At 41.0% G+C, this 22,902-nt stretch overlaps 1 protein-coding gene across 1 annotated transcript in view; it reads left to right on the forward strand.

Annotated features, from left to right (window-relative positions):
- L3mbtl3 (L3MBTL histone methyl-lysine binding protein 3) overlaps positions 1-22,902 on the forward strand; it is a 112,475-nt gene that overhangs the window by 75,311 nt on the left and 14,262 nt on the right. The window contains exons 17-19 of the mRNA XM_059272619.1: positions 2,614-2,728; positions 4,221-4,323; positions 14,017-14,166. Of these exons, the coding sequence (XP_059128602.1) occupies positions 2,614-2,728; positions 4,221-4,323; positions 14,017-14,166 (368 nt within the window). The remainder of the gene's footprint in view (positions 1-2,613; positions 2,729-4,220; positions 4,324-14,016; positions 14,167-22,902) is intronic.

Raw genomic sequence — 22,902 nt, forward strand, 5'->3', positions numbered from 1 at the left:
TTTACCGTAATAGGCATGAGTTCCTCCTGGGGACCAGGCCTTGAATCCAAGAAGGAAGTATTTGATTGCCCCCATAACATTCACACTACTATCGCAACAATAAGGTGGGCTCAGACACAGCCCCCTCCCTCTCCTCCTCAATGTTCACAGGCAGTTATGGTGTTCTTCCAGGATGGAGAGCCATTTACCTTGTGAGAATACTTACTCAGAGAGCTAGATAAATCGTGTAACATTTAGTTGTTTATATGCAGTGGAAGCAGCATGATTTATATGAATGCGAAGTCTAGTGTAAAAGAAAAAGAATCGGGAACAGTAACATCACAAACATCAAAGCTTCAGGTTCAAAGTAAAACAAAAATAACTTACTATGGTTAGTTGAAAACTAGAACGTTTAAAATAAAATTTAACAGAAATTATCATTACTCATTTTATGGTAGCATTGATGCAATGACTTTCTATTTTCAGCAAATCATGAATATCATTCTCATTGTTGTTTTGACATTATTTTTGATCAAAGGAAAGGAAGCATTCAAAGCTAACTAACCTTAAATGATGCTTTATATTTTTTGTATGTGAATAATAAATGACTTTATTTTCTATTCTTGGCCTGGTTCCTTCGAACTATCTGCTGATTAGCTAGCCAATTTATCTCTGTGAGCTCTAGCCCCCTCTTTAGGATAGTTTCCATGACTTCCTCCAGGAGAGGTAGTCTTTAGGGCTTTAATTCTAGGAAAACTTGAGTTGTAGGCTTGAGAAGTTACATTACTTCAAGCCCACATACATGTGTATGTATTTTTAATAACTGCATACTGTTTTCCCAATAAATGATGAGTTACTTTTTAGTATCCTTTTTGATAAGTCAAAGACAGTATTTTGAAATGTTGATTGCTATTGGCAAATAGTGCTCCAGACCTTTTGGTCAGTGTCAGTGGTCTGTGGGAATTCCCTTTCTGCTTCCAGCAGTAGGGCTCAACAAAATGTGAATATTTGGGGCAGACTGATGAGAGATAGTATCTTGTACTTTTCATTTGTACATTTTACATTGCAAATAAATTGATTGTCTCTTCATATATTTACCAACAATTTATATTTATTTTCTTGATGATGAGCCATTTGGATCTATTTACCATCTTCCTGTTGCAGTTTCATTTTTTTCTTATTCATAGATGGGGGCTTAATAAAGAGGAAAGGGCTTTGTCACTTGTATAGTAAGTGTGTTTGGGGGGTCTTTCATCTTGGCTTATCCAGTGAGATTTACCATCTGAAGCTTTACCTTTTCATGTAATTAAATTAATTGATCAGTGTTACTTTTTATAGACTTAGTTTGGTCTCTCTCCATGATTATACTGTGTTTACTCATGCATTCTTCTAGAATATTTATTGTCTTGTAAAGATTGAAAGATTCATACACTTTAGAAGACTAATTGGCAAACTTGACCTAAAAGTAAAATATATGAAGTACTTTAATATATCCTCTCATTGTAAAAGGTAATATATTACGTGTGTGTATGTAATATGTATATGTATGTATATATATATGTATGTATGTATATATATACACATATATGTGTGTGTGTGTGTGTGTGTGTGTACCTAAAAGATAGATAGCTGGTAACTAGTGACATTCCCTAAAAGACCACCGCTCTTTACTTTAGTGACCAGTAATGATGTCAACTGTGACCACTTTATAACGTATCTTGAGAGACACTATGGTTATTTACAAGAAAGACTATCTAGGGGCTGGAAAGATGGGTAAGTGGTTGAGAGCACTAGCAGCTCTTCCAGAGGACACAGATTTAATTCCCAACCCTCACACGGAAGCTTACAAAAACTGTCTGTAACTATAGTTTTGGGGGATTCTGTGGGCACCAGATGTGCATGTGGTACACAGACATCCATGCAGGCAAAATACCCATACATATAAAATAAAAATAAATCTTTATAGAAGAGAAAGACTATTTTAAAATGGTATGGTTCAGGGTTGTTTTTCAAGTCAGGTGTGTTTCTAGCAGGCAGTGTATTTGAAAAACATTTTCCAAGCCAGGCGGTGGTGGCGCACGCCTTTAATCCCAGCACTCGGGAGGCAGAGGCAGGCGGATCTCTGTGAGTTCGAGGCCAGCCTGGACTACAGAGTGAGTTCCAGGAAAGGCGCAAAGCTACACAGAGAAACCCCATCTCAAAAAAACAAAAAACAAAACAAACAAACAAAAAAATTCCTTTCTTATTTACCTCAAAGGTCTTTCTTTCCGCTTTTCCTGTTTTCCCTTCCCCTGTTCCCTGATTTTTAAATCACCTCAGTGGTGTTTGTGTTTCCTTTGCTTGTTTGAAGATGTTATCAATGGTTCCTATTCTTCATTTGCTAACAGCGTTTAAGGATATGTGTAATAAACCTGTAGCACGGCTACCTCGGATGCATCTTTGGGAAGGCAGTTGTTGATGTCTAGATAAATTGTTCATAGTTTCAAAAGTGTTTGTCTCAGGTTGTGAATGAAGTATTTTAAATAATTGAAGTGATTTATTGGGTGTTAAATATATTGTGTAATCAGAAGGCTCATGCCATGGATGGAAGTTTTACCGTAGGAATCCTTATGACTGTGTTTTTCTATTACCCAGGTTCACTTTGATGGCTGGAGCAGTTGCTATGACTACTGGATAGACGCAGACTCTCCAGATATTCACCCCGTAGGCTGGTGCTCCAAGACTGGACACCCTCTTCAGGCTCCCCTAAGTAAGATAGACGTAGATAGCTGTGATCAACATGTTCATTTTTCTGAATAATGTGCTTAAGTTTTTGTCTTCTCTTTCTCCATTTCTGTTTCTCCATATATATTTCTTCTCTTTTGATTGCCAACAGCATGTGTGCTCTCTCTCTCTCTCTCTCTCTCTCTCTCTCTCTCTCTCTCTCTCTCTCACACACACACACACACACAAAACAAAAATTATAAAAGAAAAATCATATTGCCTAAATAAGTAAGGTGTGCTGATTTGAGTTTTGTTTAGAAATAAACATAACCTTTTACAATTAGTGCCAATTTTTAGAAGATAATTTGTCAGACTATTAAAATTTCAGTATCCCAATAGGGACCTGACACTATACCCTTGAAAATGTTACCATTGGCAGAAACTGGTAAAAGTATAAAAGAGGACACCCTCTGCCTTGTGATTTATTCTTTGCGCAGATTTTTAGTTCACTCAATAAAGACTCAAATTCAGTTCAATAAAAAAGCATACACAGAGAGAGAGAGACAGACAGACAGACAGAGAGAGGGAGATATCATGTTCTCAATCTTAAAGAATATATACTTCGTATGAGAAAATATGAGAAATACAATATACTACAGTCAGTTTTTTAAAAAATAATTAATATTCTTTCCTTATGAGTAGCTTTACTCACGTGAGCTATATGTAGACTGAGGGTGCATAGCCATCCATGTGCATATTTCTAATTGAAGAATGTCTAAAGTAACAAAGTTGGAAGCAAGTGTTAGTTAAATAAACTATGGCATATAGTTTTTATAGAAAGCGTAGTCATGAAGAATATTACCATTATAAAATGTGAAAGTCCAGTCCAAAACCAGATGAGACTATTTTAGATACACATTTGTATTGTTCCTTTTATGAAACATCCTAAACTTGATACAGTTGTGCATCGGAATGTTGGAGCCATAGCCAGGAGGGCATTCATCTGCATTGGTGGATGACAGAGAATCTGAAATATAGAAGAGCTGTTGATGTTGGTAACTGTTCCTCTGCATTCCAGCCCTGGCCACTCAGTTGGCTCAAGTGGTTCCAACATGGTGTTTCTATTTCATATTCTACGATCTAGTGTTTGAATTTTTCACATTGAACATTCTTATGCAATTTTTTATTTGATAACAGTTCTTTCAAATATTCCTGTCAAGTCAGATTTAAATATCTCTGTTGTGTGACATTTTAAAATAAGGTTAGATCAAAATTTACCATTTCAGTATTAAAGAAATATAAACTTTGTGACAGAATGAACCATGGAGAATATCTTTAAAAATAGAGATGTTAAAAAACTTAAATTTTTATAAGAACTACTTGTTTTTCTACATGTATGCATGTAGAAAATGGTTCCAGAAATGGAGTATTTTTTCTCTGCCCTATTCTCATCCTAGACATTTAGATCTCTAGCTTTCTGCTCAACTTCTTGTTGAATTTTTTTTTTTTACCTTCTCTTTTTATTATTTTTGTTGTAGGCCCTGCAGAATTGATGGAGCCATCAGAAACCGGGGGATGTCCAACTCTAGGCTGCAAAGGGGTTGGTCATTTTAAAAAATCGCGGTACCTGGGCAATCAGAGGTACGTACTTGCCACTACTTCCATGGGGACTTTTGTGCATGCTTGTATAAAAGGTGCCTATCTGTGAATGTAGAAGATGATTTTCTTCTATAAGAAACAGATGTGAACTGATTTTATATTCAGAGCCATAAGAAGTGTGGTTACCATGGAGACTGTAAAAATGAATGCTATATCTAAAGTTAAGTCTTCCTGAGAGAACATTCATTCACTGTTTAAAATGGATTTACTTTAGCTATTTGGTGTTTTTCGTTTGTTTGTTTTTTAAGCTTGGCTAGTTTTACAGATCCATGGCTTCTAAAATAGTTATTTGAAGGTTACCGTTAATGAAGGCAGGTCCTGTTGAAATTATTGAGTGGAATAATAATATGGGTGGGTGACTTTACAGTTTGAATAAGAAGATGAGATATTGTAGATTAGCAATGAACATCACAAAACAATACAACCAAATGTGGGACTTAGTGGTCAGAAAAGTGATTTTTTTTCCCAATATTTTTTTTAATTGTAAGTAACTTCAAAAAACCCAAAAATACAATAAAAATTTGATGTTCAGGTGATTTGGGGATCTTCATAAACATTTAAAAATATTACTGAAATAAATTCTTATGATTTAGTGGGATTTCTAAGGGATAAAAGCATCACCCATTTGAATATGTATTAACATGGTAATAATTATCAGTGTAAACATGCTAATTGTATTACTCATTGAGAAAATGATCTCATATCTAGTTTGTATAGGGTTATGAGTCTGGTTCTTTAAATTTTTGAAATTATAGGTTGGTGAGATGGCTCAGTGTGTAAGGGCCACTAAGCCTGGCAACCTGAGTTCCATCTGGAATCCATATGGTGGGAAGAGAGAACCAGCCCGGAAAGCTCTCCCCTGACCTCCACACATGCCATGGCCCCTGTGGACTCTCTCTGTAACAATAAAGACATTCAGGAATATTGCTACCTATTCTAAGAAAGAGTTAATAAGACTTGCAAAATTGGTGTATTATTTTCACCTGGGTGCAGTGAGAGCCCCCCCCCCATCTCTTTGCATCCACAAGTGTTGCTTATCTTCCTTTTTTTTTTTTTTTTTTTTTTGTTTCTCTGATGTTCATCGTGTTCCAGAATAAAAAGTGCACAGAGACAGGGTGATGATTCCGTTTGCAGATACCCGTTTTAAACCCTTTGTGCCACTTTGGCTGCAAACCAAAGATAGAGCATTAATTTAAACTCTACTGAAGACACTGCATCGTAGGAGTTATTAGCTGTATCTCATGAAGGCAGCTGGATCACTCTTCAGCTAATAGATCAGTCCAAGTGCAAGACTTACCTCCTAAATCGAGAAAGTCTTTTGTTCAGTGGTTTCTTTTGAAAAATAGTTTTCTTTTTTTTCAATCAGAACATGTAACATTTATCAAGCATTTGCCTACTTTGTGTTCTGTTGCTTAATGTGAATCGGCTGGCTTTCAGAACACCACTGGTATATAGGAACTTCTTTTCCCACAAGCTGTGGTGAGCCCAAGTATAGTGTTTCATAGGAGTGATAACTTGTCTTCTCTAGCCACTGGTGAGGGGAGCTGAAGGCTCTGGTCTTGACATTTGCCATTTCACCACCCCTCAGAGCACTGTTCCATGACTCGGTCCCACACCCAGGCTCTTCACTCACACTGCATCATTTCAAGTATAAGATACAAAATCATAACTAAAATGAGGATCTTTGGCTCATCTACATTACTACTGTACAGTCTCGTGATGTTCATTACACTAAAGGCAATTTCCTCAAGTTAAAAGAACTGAGAAATTTTTAAATTGGTTAAATACTGACGTGTTGTTAGGATCCAGTTGACTATTTAAAATTTGCATTTAGCTCTGGAAAGAAACCCACCATACAGCACTGTGCATACTGAATATCTCTAGAGATGAGAATACCACACCATGTGCATAGGCTCGTGGACTCATTAGGTCCAAGTAGGACAGTTTGTGGCAGCGAAGTCTGTAGTGACAACCACGTCACATCACTAGTCGCTCATCAGGACGGCCTTTACCCTTAGACTCCTTCAGCCCAGCTGCTCCCACAATCTCGTGGCTGTCTTTGGGGAATTTCTGGATAGATTGGATATGACAGGTGGTATTGTGTTTGTTGCTAGAAGGGGTAAATGATGGGAAGACTCAGAGAATAACTTATGCAGAAATGTGGTAAGGAAACTTGGAGTAATTGGAACCATGCTCGAGAACAGCTCGTTTTCTTGAAGGAATGGCAGAGTATACTTTATGACTGAAAAGACAAGGCTTAACCAAAAAAACTATACTGGTTTTCTTGTGCATGCAGGGCATGGCTACTGCGGTCTCTGTCTTGTGCAGAGTTGGTGGGCTGGGTCTCTGGACAGAAGAGAACTAACAGCATGGTCCAGGTTCTGCTCTTCACCCTTCCCAGCCTGTGCACAGGTTTTCTACACTCCTTGTGCAGTCTGTATAATTTACAATGCTCCACGCTGTCTTCTTGGCAGGACATTAATCCTTAGCGGGCCCAGCCTGTTTTCCATCTCATCAGCACACTTGTGGATTAGCTTGCTGCATCATACATATTCCCTGAAAGGTTCATTTCACTGGCAATTATTTCTGTCCTTGCTGAGAATGCTGTGCTTAGGAAAACATAATGAGAAAATTCTCTTTGGATTAATTTACTGGGAAACTGAATAAATCAAAACATACATTCTTTACATAGATAAGAAGGTTGCTCTTTCAGTAAGGATAGTTTTATGAGCACATAAGAAAAAGACTAGTTTGGCTAGCATTTGCTTGTGACTATCTCTGAAGATTACAAATTATGTTTGATCTCTGAAACGTTAGAAGCAGAGTATGCATTTGGTAACACAGTTTGAGGATGCAACCTTTCTTTAATGTGAAATGTGATTAGTGAGAGTTGGATGTGTGGTGTGGTATTCTCATCTCTAGAGATATTCCATAGCCAGCTTGCTTAATTCTAACTCCAGAAGAAAGTGTAAATAGGAGTTATAGTTGGCATTCTTTAGTTGTTTCACTCTTGGCTTACTCAGAGGTCTGAGAATGGGAAAAACCCACTTGAGTTTACGGGAGCTGAAGTTACATAAAAGTAGCTATTCTACATATTTATTGCCTTCAGAAGTACATCTTTGATATATAAAGTATGATCTTTTAGAAATTAAACAAGGGGCCGGGCGGTGGTGGCGCACGCCTTTAATCCCAGCACTCGGGAGGCAGAGCCAGGCAGATCTCTGTGAGTTCGAGGCCAGGCTGGGCTACCAAGTGAGCTCCAGGAAAGGCACAAAGCTACACAGAGAAACCCTGTCTCAAAAAACCAAAAAAAAAAAAAAAAGAAAGAAAGAAATTAAACAAGGGAACATTTGTTTCCTTCAGTCTCCAAAGAATATTTTTGAAATCCATGGAGTGTTTTGCAAATTAATAACCGTGGCTGCACATCTGAAAACTGGTTTTTATTCAGCATCCATCCACCTAGCTCTCATATACTGTTGAGTGCCTGCTTGGGGCCAGCTGGCTTTGGTGGCTGTACAGAAGAGGGGCTGTACATCTAAGGCAGTAGGAATGGTAGTACTCAGTAAAGCATCAGCTATTTCTGAAGGGAATAGAGCCCTCCTAAATATGTCTTATGGAGTTTTTCATATCACTGTTTACTTTTACTGATTTTTTTTCCTGACACAGTGCAGGTCAAATACCTCATTTGTAAGGTAAAAATAATGTGCGGGATATATTTGTCTTCCTCTGTCATAGCCCCTGTTCTAAGCCTGTGTGTATGAGCACATTTAATCCTTTCCGCAAGTCTACAAGATGAGCACCGCTTATAGATGGTGAGGAAAAGTTTAAACGGTTGAGTCAGTGCCCTGGACGGTTCTCTGATAGAAGCAGAACTCAATCCAGCCCAGAATGGCCTGTATTTCTCTCCTCCTATCAGGCCCCTGACCAGAGTCACCTGATACAGCCTGTCCTGGGTGTTTGTCAGTATTGTGTGTGAGAGCAACTATGTGGATGCTTAAACTCAAACGTGTTGCCTAATTGTTTAAGCATGGCTAATTATAACTAAGAGGGATTTTAGCATAGCAGAGGACAAGGCAGCCCTTTTACTTACAAACAACCTCCTGGGAGGCTCTGGGAGCAAATATTTGTCAAGTGGCTGGTGTACAATGATTTGCTAATATTTTTACCATAATAAAGTCATTTTAGGGAAGGGTCTCACAGGATTTGTACTGTTCTTTCCTGAAAGGACTTTATTTGGATGGTAACTGGAGGGGAGAAAGAGTGAAGGAGGAAAAGGAGGAGGGAAGAAAGGAAGGAGGAAAAGAAGGAGAGAGAAGGAATGAGCGTGAGAGAAAATGAACACCCATGATGGAATGCAAACACACTATAATGAATCAAACCTTACTAAAATTCAGTCGCTAAATACATTAGGTGAAAAACTAGAAATTTTTCATTGTAAGACCAATGGGAATCTGCTCTTTCCATAGAAGTTAATAAACCCTGAGGGGTTTTCCAAGTTCAAAATGTTACTAAATTGGAACTGTACCCGCAATGGGTGGTTCACAACTGCCTATAACCTCAGCCCTGGGGCAGCTCATGCCTCTAGTCTCTGAAGGCACCTGTACTCACATGTGCATATCCCAACACACACACACACACACACACACACACACACACAGATTAAAAATAAATCTTCTTGCCGGGCGGTGGTGGCGCACGCCTTTAATCCCAGCACTCGGGAGGCAGAGCCAGGCGGATCTCTGTGAGTTCGAGGCCAGCCTGGGCTACCAAGAGAGTTCCAGGAAAAGGCGCAAAGCTACACAGAGAAACCCTGTCTCGAAAAACCAAAAAAAAAAAAAAAAAAAAAAAAAAAAAAAAATCTTCTTTAGAAAGGTAGCTTTATTTTTGGTTGTGAGTCTAGCCTTTAGCCAGGCAGTGGTGGAGCATGCCTTTAATCCCAGCACTCGGGAGGCAGAGCCAGGCGGATCTCTGTGAGTTCAAGGCCAGCCTGGGCTACAGCACCAGGACAGGCACCAAAGCTACACAGAGAAACCCTGTCTCAAAAAACAAACAAACAAAAAAGAGAAAAAACAAACAACAACAAGAAAACCACATAGCTTTATATTAATGCAACAGAAGAAACGTTGACGAGAACACTTAGTGGTCATGATGGTGATGAGAATCCTGCCTATCTTTTGTTCCTTTAAACAACAGGCATGGTAGTGATCTCAAGTCCTTGACCAAGTGGTTAATTAGGAGTTTCACTGTAATTCGTATCCCAAGGGGTAGATAATGGGAGAAAAGATAGGAGAAAACTCTTACATCTGTAGCTTGGCTTGCCTTGAAAGGCAGCAGGTAAGCCTTAGGATCTTGAAACGGTATTTTACCTTTCTCCGCCAATGGCTTCATTTGTAACCTAGGTGACGATGGCATTCATAGGAGTGGTGTGATGAAAGAATTAATTCATGTAAAGGACTTGGAACCCTGCCCGGCACCGAGAAAGTTGCAACACAGAGAGCTGTGTGCACTGTAAGAGGTGGGCAGTCGCAGCACTTTGATGGTGCTTTCAGATCCATGTCATTGCCGCGGATTATGAATAAGGAAATTCTTCCACAACACCGGCTAATATTTACTCACATTGTGTAGCCATTAAACAGGAGCCAGTGTTTATGATGGAACTCCACCGAGAACTGTGTGATGCTCTACAAGTCCGCTTTGAAGCCTCATTTTTTTTTTTTGTATCTGGCAAGTGAGCGCTCTCTTGGCGCTGCTTCCATGGCGGTGGAGATGAATGCTAGGCAAGGAGATTGTTCACCTGGGGAAGGCATGCTCACCTGTGTTGGCATCATCGTTTTGAAATGAAAACTCAACCTCAGAAACTGTGCTTGCTCATCACTGTGCGTGGATGAGGCACCAGAGCACTTCGCCAGGCACCCCGGTTCTACCTGAAGCATTTCTCATTCTGACGTTACAGTGGCTCTCTGCTGTGTCTTGTCGCCTCCCCTCTAAGTCATCACCTCCAACTTCACGAGCCAGCTGACATTCTTCTCCACCCTGTGCGGGTGTAAGAATGAGAGTTCCTCGGGGTTGGAAGGAAGAGAGAGGCTTGGTGCACATCTGTGGCTGACCATCACATGGTCCCCTTGATAGGGCAGATTTCCTCGCTCATTAGGGCATTTCATCAGAAGGCCAGGATTGTTTCTTTTTCAACTGAAAGGTTGAAAGAGCTAGGGCAATCTGTTTTTAAAAGAGCAAAACAAAACAAAACAAAACAAAACAAAACTCACAGGCATTTAGACAGCAAGGCTCCTGACCACCATCTTGCCTTTCTCTGAACTAGCCTCAAGTGTTTCGTTTAGTCAACAACAAAGCAAAAGGCTGTTTTCACAGAGCTTGAACACAATTGTCTGCTTTGTAACTGGTGTTTCACTGGGGACCTAGGCCATCCAAAATTCCTGCATGGCTTCCCCTTGTTGGAAGCTGGTGGTGAGTCCTTCAACCCCGATGCCGTCCAAAGTAAATACACACACTGTAGTTCGCTGCTTGTTCAGCCAGGATCTTAAGGGTGAATGAAGTTGAACTGTACGTATTCAGCTGCTGGATTAGCACTATACTCTCTGTCTAAAGAAACCAAAACATTATCTTTGGATTTTTTCTTTTGTTGCTAAAAATCAAAGTACATAAGTTCAGTGAAAAACATGCACTAGAGAGAACGGCCTAACGGGGCATCAGAGATGACTGGGATCATCTTAATTCCTTTGGACCAACTTAATTCCTTTGTCAGCAGAGGCTCGAGCTTGGGAGGAACTGGTTACATGTAATTTTTGATGGTCATAGGGAGCTTCGTTGAAGATGATAAATTGTGAGATGAGCGTCGGTTATCGGAATAGGATGTCAGTGCACATTTGTACCCTGCCTGCACTGAAGGTCGTCAGCATTGAGGAAAGTGTTGTCCCGTAAGGTAGCCACATGACAGGCAGCACAGCACGTTTGCTTCCTTGGCAGGTACAGGGTAGCCGGAGACTGAAGCTCCCACACAATGCTATGGTCTGGGCTTCCTGTCTTGAGGAATGGAGTGCAGGCAGGTCAGGCTTTGTGTTTGTATTCTCTGTGAAACTGAGCAATGTGACAGGACCCCAAGGTAGGGGACAGGCTAAGAGTGGCACGTGTATGCTGTCCCCAGCAACCTCATCCCATGGAGATAGTCCCTAAGGGGTTATGTTGTTCTGGATGCTGCTTCCTGCCCACACCTGGCTGTCTGCCTTCCAACTTAGCTGCTAGTTGCCTCCTTCCAAGTCTCTGTTTGCATTAGGCAGAACTAGTTTTGGTAATTTGTACCCATGAACTGTTGATTAGTTCAGGCATCCCAAGCAGGATCCCATGCAGTGTGTGAATGGCTGAGGTGGTTAGATTTTCCTTCATAGCGTGACTGACTGAAGTAGCATGCCTGTTAATAAACAAGCAGACACAATTTGCTGAGTTATTTCATTGCTGTGTGACCTCAGGCAAACAGCGTTTTTATTTACATGCCTGATAATAAACTTTCCATAATTATCGGCTTGCTCCACATTTACTTCCCACCAGCCATTCTTATCTCAAATGGTGTCTCTTTTGCCTCCAGTTCTTCAAACCACAAACCAATAAGTGCGTCTCCATCCCTGTATATCACAGACCGTCTTGGGCTGCAGGGCATCGTGGGTTGGCAGAAGATGCTGACCGTCCTCTAACCTGCCCTGCGTTTCCATCACATACAACCAAGTCAATCCTTATCGCTTCCCGTGTTTAGAGATTTCCCACGGGCTTCAAACTGAACCCAAAATAAAACTTGGAACTACTGACTATGGTCTAGTGAGCCATGCGTGATCCTGCCTCTCCCTGCATTCCCTGCTCCCTGTGATCTCCCAGGCTAGCCTCACTTTCCTGCCCATGTGTTGTACTGCTTCCTCCTAAGTGTGTGTGAGCAACTTTGTCCTGACCTTTAGGGATTTGTTCTCTCTAGGGAAGCCCTTCCTCACTGCCAGTCAGAGCATCCTCATGTCCTCCCTAATAGCACACTCTTACTTTCTTAACAGAAGCCATTCCAGTGTAAAGTTCCATAACTTATTTGTGTGATTAGGCATTGCCCATCTTCCCCTAGATCAGCAGTTCTCAATCTGTGGGCCATGGCCCTCTTGGGGGGCCAAATGACCCTTTCACGGGGGCTGCCTAAGACCATCGGAAAACAACTATTTACTCTTCATAACAGTGGCAAAGTTACAGTTAAGAAGTGGCAACACAAATGATTTTGTGGTTGAGGGTCACCATAACATGGACTGTATTAAAGGGTCACAGCATTGGGAAGGTTGAGAACCACTGCCCTAAACTACCACTCACTGAGGCCAGAATTTTCACCTCCTCACTTTTTATTATGTTCCTAATGCCTAGAAAGGTGTTTAACACAAAAGGGACTTAATTGTTAAGTCTTGCTGATAATGAGAAAAAGACTGAAGTTGCTTAACCATTTGAAAACCTAGTGTGTCATATGAAATGTCTTTTTTATAGATTAAAACAGTGTGGATAAGCACAGCACCATGCTTAATATATTGTATGTGCTCCATAAAGATTTCTATCAATTGTGTTTTGGTTTTTTTGGTTGTTGTTGGTTAGACATTATATAAATTTATGTCAGTGTGTGGTAGGTGTTACTACTTTTGCTTCAAGAACAAGTGTCGAGCAGCATGTACTTCCTAAAGTTTGCAGTTTTGCTTACGAGATACCTGAGATAAATTTTACGTCACTCCTAGAGTTACCAGGGAGCATTTCTTCTTCTCTTATTTTCCCTTGGCTTCTCTTTGTAGAAAATACATATGCGCTGTTTAAAAAGTTCCCTTGGGTGATGGTTAATATTCTCACTGTCATAGAAACTAAAGAAGAGAACACACATGACACCAGTATAATATATCTCGTGTCCAAACGGTTTCCAGACTTAAGAAGGCCTCTCAAAGCAGAGGGGCAAGATGTGTAGTCAACTGGGGAGCTTGGTGTTTATTGGAAGCCTGGTATCCAGATGTTCTCGAGACTGGAATGCTAAGACCCAGGCCAGGTATCTGCTAGCTAATGCCAAGTTAATACTCAATGACCCCAACTTCCTCTGCCTAGGTAATGGGAGTTATCACCACATGAGACCTCAGAGTATAACCTCTAAGGGCAGAGAGATGTGGTTGGCCTGTGGCCCCTTTTCATACCAACATTAGAATAAGCTCCAAACCATTTGTGTATTCTCTAGGAAATCAGCTGTAACTATAGTCCCAGAAATAGTAGTGTTCCTGAGGACATTGAAAGTTACTAAATGTTATAGGGGAAATTAAGTAGTTATGATTATCTCAAGCATGGGTATTTCTTGTGGCTGATTATTCCCAGGCATATGCATAGGCCTTACTCATAAGAAGTACAGAAGGGATCCTCTGGATGCTCTGACTCTTGCTCCATTCAGAGGTTGCAGCAGACTGCTACAAGTCAGATATGTTCACTAGTGGAATGAACTTAAATTATCTGTAAAGCCATATTTTATGGCCGTATGTCTACTCATGCATTTATACACATAGGTATATAACATGCTTGGTTCAGTGTAGGAATCTTACATTCACTAGCCTACAATTTTAATTGTATAATTATGATCTAATGGGAGTGTACTTTTCTCTTCTTTTGATCTGTTAGTGGTGCCTACTGTCCCTATTCAGAAATCAACTTGAATAAAGAACGGATTTTTCCAGACCGCCTAAGTGGTGAGATGCCTCCATCGAGTCCATCATATCCAAGGAGTAGAAGGATAGACTCAAATGACAGCTCATCATCTCCTGAAACCAGGTAATTAAAGGGACAGTGCTTACATTGTCCAGAAGCACTCTCATTGAACAGATGACCGTCTTGCATGCTTTATGTTTTGTGGCAGTGTTTTCCTGTTAGATATTTTACGTTAGAAATGCCAGGTTGGTATGCACTCCCAGGATCCTAGCACTTGGGAGGTAGAGACAGGAGGAGAACTGGGAACTCAGGAAATACACTACACAGTTTAAGGCCAGCCTGACCTACATGAGACCCTGCCTCAAACACAAAACAGAACATTGCTTCTTCAACAGTGAACAACAGTGGAGATCCATTCTTGGAACGGCCCTCAGATCAGTCCTAACATAGTTGACCAAGAGGTCAAAGAGTCTTTCCACCTCCCTAAGATCCTTAAATCCTTCACTGAACTTGGCTGAGATAGCATGCACCACACCACTGGCCTGGCTAAAGCAGGAGGATTGCTTAGTTCAAGATCAGTCCGAGCGACAGAGGGAGATTGCATGCCAAATAAAGAAATAAGTAAACCAGTTCAACCCCGAGGTGAATGTGACTCAAGGCTGGAAGCTGTTTCTAGAGGAATCTACTTTTTCCCTGATATGTTTCCCTCTTTTAAGAAAACTGGGAAGCTATTCTGAAACTCTTATTGTTATGTTTTCAATTGTGGGTGTGTGCATTATTAATTTCAGTGTGTCTTGTCTGTTTCATAAGCCTGGTTGAGCATCCCTTATCCAAACACTTGGGATCAGGATGTTTCAAATTTTGAGATTTTCAAAAATGTTACATTGGCCTAAACTTTACAAATTGAGTATTTTTTAATCTGAAATGCTCTAAGAAACACTCAAGAAATTTCTGCTTTGGACACATTTTAGATTTTGGGATTAGAATTATTCAACCAAAAAATACTTTTTTAAAAGAAAGAAATATTCAACCCATATTTCCTTTATTTCCTAAGAGTAAGCGCAGTAATATTCCTGGGCTATGTGGAATAGATTGCTTAAATAAGATGATTTTCATAATGTCCATGTTCTGTTTTCTTCCTGTGATCACTGCTCACCTCACATGCTTAGCAAATTTCCTGTATGTCAGTTTTTAATTTGTTAAAATTTAGCTGCCATTCTGTGCTTCTTAGATAATTTGCACTCCCAGAGGCAAGCTGTGAGGTGGATTTGATTGTAAGTGGCTTATTTGTGAGGTGCAGAAAACATCGGGAGGGGGCTGGAAGGGAAGCAGAAAGGGAGACAATCAGAAGCAGCTTATCTGTCACACCAGTTACTGCTGCAGGCAGCATGGCGCGGACCTGCTGGGAATATTCTGTGAAGTGTGTAAACCACACATTTCAGAGCCTGCCTTGGGCAGAGGCAGGGGAGTAGAACTATTCACACAGCAATTTCCTTCCGAGTCCTCCAGATGAAGAAAGTAAACTCCAGGCCTGTGTGTGCCGAAGAGGCTGCTAGTGGCCTGGGATGTGTGCAGCTAAGGGCTGATAGGCACTACTGTGCCAGCTCTGTACCCATTTACCTGTCCCAGATGCCAGCTAGTCTCCAAGTGAGTGAGGTGCTGGGATGACTTTTGGTTCAGGGGTTAATCTAACAGGCAAGATCAAATGAATAGTACAAGTCACATGTCTATGCTTTCCTGCCTTGGCACTATTCTACCTGACTTAGGCTTATGGGTAACTGAGAACTCTACAGCAGTGGTATCCAAACTGCTGTGTGTCGGATACTCTGTGGTGTCCTTCAAGTTCAGGTTTAGAACCTGCACCTGCCCACAGAACCTTGATGTCTGAATTTTAAAAGTGCTTCTGATACTAAATACCCCCCCTTCTTAAAACTGTCGGTGACTTCCTGATACTTGGCATTGAGACCTTAGTTCCCAGTGTAGCTCAAATAGAGTCCTGCATTCCCTCCAACTCTGCCAGACTTTCCTCAAGCCGCGGCTTCAGGCATCTTTCTCTTTGCAGAGAACCTGAATCCCTGCTCTTTGACATCCCCCTCCTGCCCTCCAAGAAGCTCTTGTTGGCCCTCCAGCCTGTGGGATCAGGCCACCATGTGTTTCCACATCTCTTTACGCTACGTTTTGAAAGACTTTCTTGGAGTCTTCATGCTTTGCTTTATAAACTCTATCATGGTAGAGACCATGTCTCTCTTCGTCTCCCTCAGCATGGAATATACTTACATTGCTAGGATGTAAATACTTCGAATCAGCGATCCTTTTTCAAAGGAGAAATGCTAGGTATATGACCTAAGAGACAACCGTTCTGTAGCTTTCTCTCTATTTACTTACAAGTCCTACATTCTCACCTTTGTAAGAGTGCCACACCAGATGTTTAAGATGTCATTATGAAATGATGACGTAGAGTCTCCAAATACAGACTGGTACTCTTGTAAATTAGGGTGAGACTCTCTTATTTGTTGTTTACCATCCTGGCTTGCATAGATTAGGAAAGATACATGGACATCATTGTCTATTTGGCAAACCACAGGCAGAGGTGAGCCTGCCTTCTAGTGACCAGAGAAAAAGGTTCAGACTATATCCTAGAGCTTTTTTATGCCTGGGATTCAGGGTATCCTCAAGTCTTCTCATTGGGTTCTGAATACTTGGGCCTCTTTTCTTTTAGAGGCTGGTCAAATGGGTGTGAACAATTCCCAGGGCATTCTAAGGAGAAATGGAAGTGTTCAGACAGTTCTTTTCCATCTACACCCTCATCCCATCTGTCACAAGTTTAGTGAGCATCTGCTGGGCTCAGTGCTTGCTGTGACATAATGTCTCCACTTTGGACAGTGCAGCTCATCACTACCCTCTCATTGCCCCTGGCTGTAAGATGGCAGCTTCTCCTGGGGATGGATAGTTACATCTCCACATGTCTCCAGCCAAGTAAAAGAATGTGTATGTCTTTCTCCGTGTGTTTTAACAAAACTTGGGTCTGGAATTTTGATTTGCATCTAGTTGCTTATGTAAAATGTGGCTTTTGATACAGGAAATTGGAAGGGATATCCCCAAAATCCTTCTGCTTGAAAAACATTCCAAGGTGACAGGAGCAAGTGGTCTCTGTGTTAGACTTTGGGAAAGACTATCGCTTGTAAGCACCCATTGGAAGGAACAGAAGGTATCCTCTCACATAGTCTTATTCCCATCAAGTCTGTCTGCATCTACTTGTGCGTGCATCTAAATTAGACACTATCTCTATTAAAGATTCACTTAGTTGTTTAAGCCCCACACTGTATAAACCTGCTTAGATATAACCACAGAAACACAATAAAGCATCTTTAAAATGCCTGGCAATTACTTGTATTACCTTGTAAGGCAAGTGCCCACTGCTAAACTTAATTTAATGAAACAGTTCAGTCTGTGCGGTTCATTATAGGCTCTTCAAATGCCTTTTTATTTGTAGGACCAGTGTTTCTATTCTGAAAATTACATAGTGCTTGGTGTGAGAATTGCTGCCATCAATCTGGTTTATCTTTTTCACATGAGCTCAATTTTGCCAGTCATACCAAGAGCCCATCTATACCCTATTAAGCAGATGGGGAAGTGAGCTAACATAAAGTGTGATGGTGTGTGTGTGTGTGTGTGTGTGTGTGTGTGTGTGTGTGTGTGCTTTGCAAAATGATCACACCAAGCAGATCAGAGTTAATTAAAGCCAAACTCATAAATGATTACAAAATTTAATCAGCAGTCTTGGGGAACTCGGGTTTTCTGGTCCTGGGGGCCTGCTGTGGACTAGAGAGTCATCTCTCTGAGCATGCCTTTCCCAGCTGCCAGAGCCTGCCTCCTCTTCAGTAGACTTCCAGGTACACATTAGGAGCTGATCAAGTGCTCAGATCTCCCAGCTTTTGGGGATCTGAGTCTGGGCCTGTGTAGCTGCTGTGTGCACCAGAGAGAAGCGCTGTGTGAGTTAAACACTCACCATTCTGGTGCCAACTGCTGTGACACCAAGGCAACCATCGGGAGTGTAAGAAAAAGCGAGTGTCATTGCTAGATGGTGTGAAGCTGTCGGAACAATATTGTAACAGAGCTTATTTTATCTCTTGAATATCACTAATTCCTACTCAAGAGACTTTTCCATTTGGAACAATAACAACAACAACAACAAAAAAGCAGTAGCATCTGTTGTTTTTTCTACAGCAAGCCAGTGCTGAGGACTCAGTGTCCCTGTGAGAGCCCACCTTACTGAGTAGAACTGTCAATATTTCATGGGGGGATTGACTAGTGAATTGCTGGGTGCTTTTTTTCTGGAGGCTTTCTCTTTGGTATCTCGATGATACCCTCACAATTCTGTTTATTGTGCACCCTCTCTGTCATGTGTTCTATAGGTTAAATTGTAATTTTATAGGATTGGCAGTCTGAATGCTTCAGTTCTAGTCACCAGATAAAGACTAAGCCATGTTTACCTCTTCTAGATCTTCCTGATGGAGCCATGGTTAATTAAAACTCTTGCTGAGCTATTACCAAAGGAACTTAACTTTAAAACGTCCTTGTGCCAATATGGACCCATAGGCATAAGAGGACACTGTTTCAGTCACCACCTGTTCCGAATCCCTTTGAAGGGGCACCCTCCTTGTTCTGAGACTTGTCAAATGTCTACATTTGTAGAAGATGTCTTGGATTCTTGACCTTTGATATTTTATCTATGACTTCAGCCCAGAAGTTTTTAAAAGGTGCTAGTGGGTCCTACAAACAGGTAACTTTTTGGCATCCAAAACCTACCGTTTGTATAGGTGCTTTACCCAAAGGCATGTCTACCTACATGTCCTGCCCTCCTGCCTCTTCCCATGCTGGATTTGGAGAAGTGGCTAAAATCAACACATCCCTGAATGGAGGCAAAGTGACTTATTATTTAATATCTTTTCCATGTCATTCTCGGTAGACTGGGGCTGGCTTAAACATAACCAGTCAGGAATTGTTTTTAAGTGAAAAAAAATCACCCTGCTGAAGGAAGTGAGCTGTGTGCCTTCAATGCTGCCTGTTTTCTCAGGCACTTGCTCTTCCCATGTTCGTTTCCCTAATATTTACCACAGGCGTAATTTGAGTGAGATAGCGAGACAGTTAAAATGTGACACATGATTACAGAGAAAGAGATGGCTGACTCTAAAAAAATAATAGTAATTCTGCTTCACCAGCTAAGCAACTTCTACTGTCTTAATTAAAGCCACCAAGCGGGTTTTCTTGAGTAAGCTTTTGCTGTGGTTGTATTCAGTGTAAGCTAAAGAAATGTTATAATAAACTGGTGCTTGAAAACTCTAAAGTCCCAGGAGAAATTGTGCAGTCAGGGCACTCTTCAGGCTTCTTCTTTCTGTGCTTCCCATTTCACCCTTGGTGCTGGAGATGTTGGGCTACCCTCCCGGCCTGTTTTTTCTTTTTTGGTTTTTCAAGACAGGGTTTTTCTGTGTAGTTTTGGTGCTTGTCCTGGATCTCACTCTGTAGACCAGGCTGGCCTTGAACTCACAGAGATTCACCTGGCTCCCTGCCTATATCTTTATTGTTGGTTTCTAAGCTGTGGCTGCCCCTCACTGTGTAGGCCAGGCTGGCCTTGAACTCATGGAGATACTCTTGCCTCTGCCTCTCAATTAAAGACTTGTGCCACCACAATCACCCCATCCTCTGTCTTGGTTTTAGCCCAAACAGCTAGTCAAAACCTAGGTTAAAACCCAAGCTATCTAGCTGTCTGGCTATGGAAAGCATTACTCCAAGTCTGCTGTATCTTTGAAGAAAGCAGCTCACAAGACAGGTCATTTATCCCAGCATAGAAGGAAACGGGAGCTTGAGGAAGCTGTCACGGGCACTTTTTAACCAGATTGTATTCGGTCTTCAAATTGGCACGTTAGGATTGATTATCCCTATTCTGTCACTGATGCAGCTGAGAATTTGGGAAGTTAAGTAACTTGACGCTAATGTCTATGCAAAACTGGTTCGTGTTAGAGCTGAAGTGGGGACTAGGTCTGCTTCCCGCCAAGGACACACTTGTGGCCACAGCTTATGCTTCCTGCTTAAGGGACATTGCTGCCACAAGAGAGTAATGGTCAAGGAGACTGAGTCAAGAAGCTTTTGTGCTGAGCGACAGCGTAATATTAAAATACACTACAGAGTATCTCTGTTATTGTTTTTTTGAATCTGTCAAGAGCTTATCTTGTCCTTGGCTACAGAAAATATTGTATTATCCCAGAATTTTCAAATTGTAGTATGATCACATTTGTGTGTCCCTGGACTACCACTGGCAGGGGATGGGGGGAGGGGGCGACATATCCCTTGGTCCTCTTTCCCTGCCACAGCCTGCCTTGGCCAGTCCACAAGTCTCCACCTGTCTCTGAGCGAGTGCTCCAGGCATTCCACTCTTCCCCTCGTCTGCCCACTCTGTGCCACAGGAGCATGCAGAAAAGACCTTTCAGCTAAGGAAGCTGAAATTCCAGGAGGATTTCATCTTGCGTACAGGAAAAAAAACCTATAGAGTAGCAGCAATTAGAACAAGGAGATTTCTCACCTTGCAGAGGAAAAGAATAGTGGTTCCCCAATTAAGAGAACATTTTTAAATTTTGAATAAAATGTAAGATAATTAAGAAATGTAGGCAGATTCTTCATTCCCAGCTTTCTCAAGGAAGGGCAATTTGAGAATAAGTGTGTGACATGAAGCATACCCTTTACCATCTTGGAACAAGAGCATACACTTTATTTTGGAGAAACCCAAGTGTAATCATTAAAGAGTATTGGTTCTAAGTATAGGTTCTTGGTGTCAGGAGGACCTGGTTGTGTACTTGCCCCTGTAAATGTGAACTTGATGTCTTTTTGTTGTTGTTGTTGTTTGGTTGTTTTTTTTTTTTTTTTTTCATTTTGTGTAGCAGGAATCTTAAAAGTTCTTATTAATAAAATCAAACCTGAGCCAGCTATTGGGGTGAACACTGGAAGATCAGAGAGACAGAACAAGCCACAGCTAACCTCACCTGGCCAACTTCTCAGCTGATCCTATTTCCTCAGACTGGAAGCTTCTGAGTCCTCATCCAAATGGATCTCAGCTGAACTGCTACTCAAAACCCTAAAAGCTTAACCAGCCAAAAGCTTCTAGTTTCTGGTCCTCATGCCTTATATATCTTTCCTTTCAACTTCACTACCTGGGATTAAAGGCTCTCTTTCTGGGATTAAAGGCGTGAGTCACCATGCTTGGCTGTATCCTTGAACAGATGGATTTCTGCCTCTGGAATGCTAGGATTGAAGGCGTGTGCTACCACTGCTAAGTATCTAGTGGCTTTTCTGTTCTCTGACCCCAGATAAGTTTATTAGAGTACACAATATTTTGGGGAACACAATACCACCACAGTTTTGGTTTTGGTTTTTTGAGACATAGTTTCTCTGTGTAGTTTTGGTGTCTGTCCTGGATCTCACTCCGTAGACCAGGCTAGCCTCGAACTCACAGAGATCCGCTTGGCTCTGCCTCCCCAGTGCTGGGATTAAAGGCGTGCGACACCACCACCCAGCTGAACTTGATGCCTTTATGTTTCACTATATAGAATACCAGACCTTGCACCAGGGAGTGCTATAGAATATCCATCCTGCCAACCACTCAGCCCATGTTTGGCTTGCAGTATGTTCTTAAGAATGCTGACTGACCCCTTCCTCGTATCTGAATGGGCTGTTAGGATCTGTTCACCTTGATGGTTCGATTTACACATCTGCTTCATGGCTCCTGTTCTAATAGACTGGATGTTGACTCTTCCACTCCCCAGCTAAAGGAAACAGCATGTGGAACACAAGAGAGCCTGTCACGTATCGAGTTTTAAGATTTATATGAGTTGCATTTGAGGATTGAAAAATTGGGCATGTTTCCATAAAGGCAAACATGTAATAACATTTTACTCTTCTTTTGGAGTACATTTCGGAAGATTTGGGTATAAAGGAACTTTTTGGCTCTGAAATATTATTTTCCTTTTCTACATTTCAAGACATAAAAAATTAACATTGTTTTTGGACATAGACTACAAAGGAGTTTTTCTTATGTTTAAGTCTTTTTTTTTTTTTTTTTTTTTTTTTTTTTCTGGTGTTTTGAGACAGGATTTCTCTGTGTAGCCCTGACTGTCCTGGAACTCGTTCTGTAGACCAGGCTGGCCTCAGAGATCCACTTGCCTCTGCCTTTTGAGTGCTGGGATTAAAGTCATCTTAACACAATTTACTTTGAAGAGTAATTATGCTTTATTAAACCACAAGAGGGTAACTTTGGCTATGAGTGGATATTTCTGGTCATGAAAACACAAAAACACAGAAAAGTCCAAGACTTAGCTTTCTCTTTTTGTCTTCCTTTTTTTTTATCCACTTTTCAAAAAAATCAGTCACCCGTTCATCTAACTTCCTAGGAAAGGCACAAGAGTTAGTTGAGAATTTATTTTCTTTGACTCTGGGAAATACTAATTTTAAATTATTTCACAGCAGTGTGTGATTTTTTTTTCTGATATTAATATAGCCACTAACAAGCTACTTTCTTTCATTAGTCACTCACAATATTAGGATAAAGAGTTTGTCGACACAAAGAATGCTATTTCTGGCTTAGTGTAAACAAGTCCAGAAATTTGTGAGTCAATTTAGCATGTAGCAAGTTGACTTTGACATATTGTAATTAGAAAGCATGACTTCATTGAATCTTTTGTTTTGTGGGTGTTTTATTTTGATTTTACTTATTTTTTGTGGTACTGGCGATTACGGTACTTGCATGTGCCAGCCAAGCACCCCACAGGCTAGCTGAATTTGCAGTCCTTTTTGAGTTTTTGTGTGTTG

The sequence above is a fragment of the Peromyscus eremicus genome, chromosome 8b (genome assembly GCF_949786415.1).
Source record: "Peromyscus eremicus chromosome 8b, PerEre_H2_v1, whole genome shotgun sequence".
Taxonomy (NCBI): Eukaryota; Metazoa; Chordata; class Mammalia; order Rodentia; family Cricetidae; genus Peromyscus; species Peromyscus eremicus.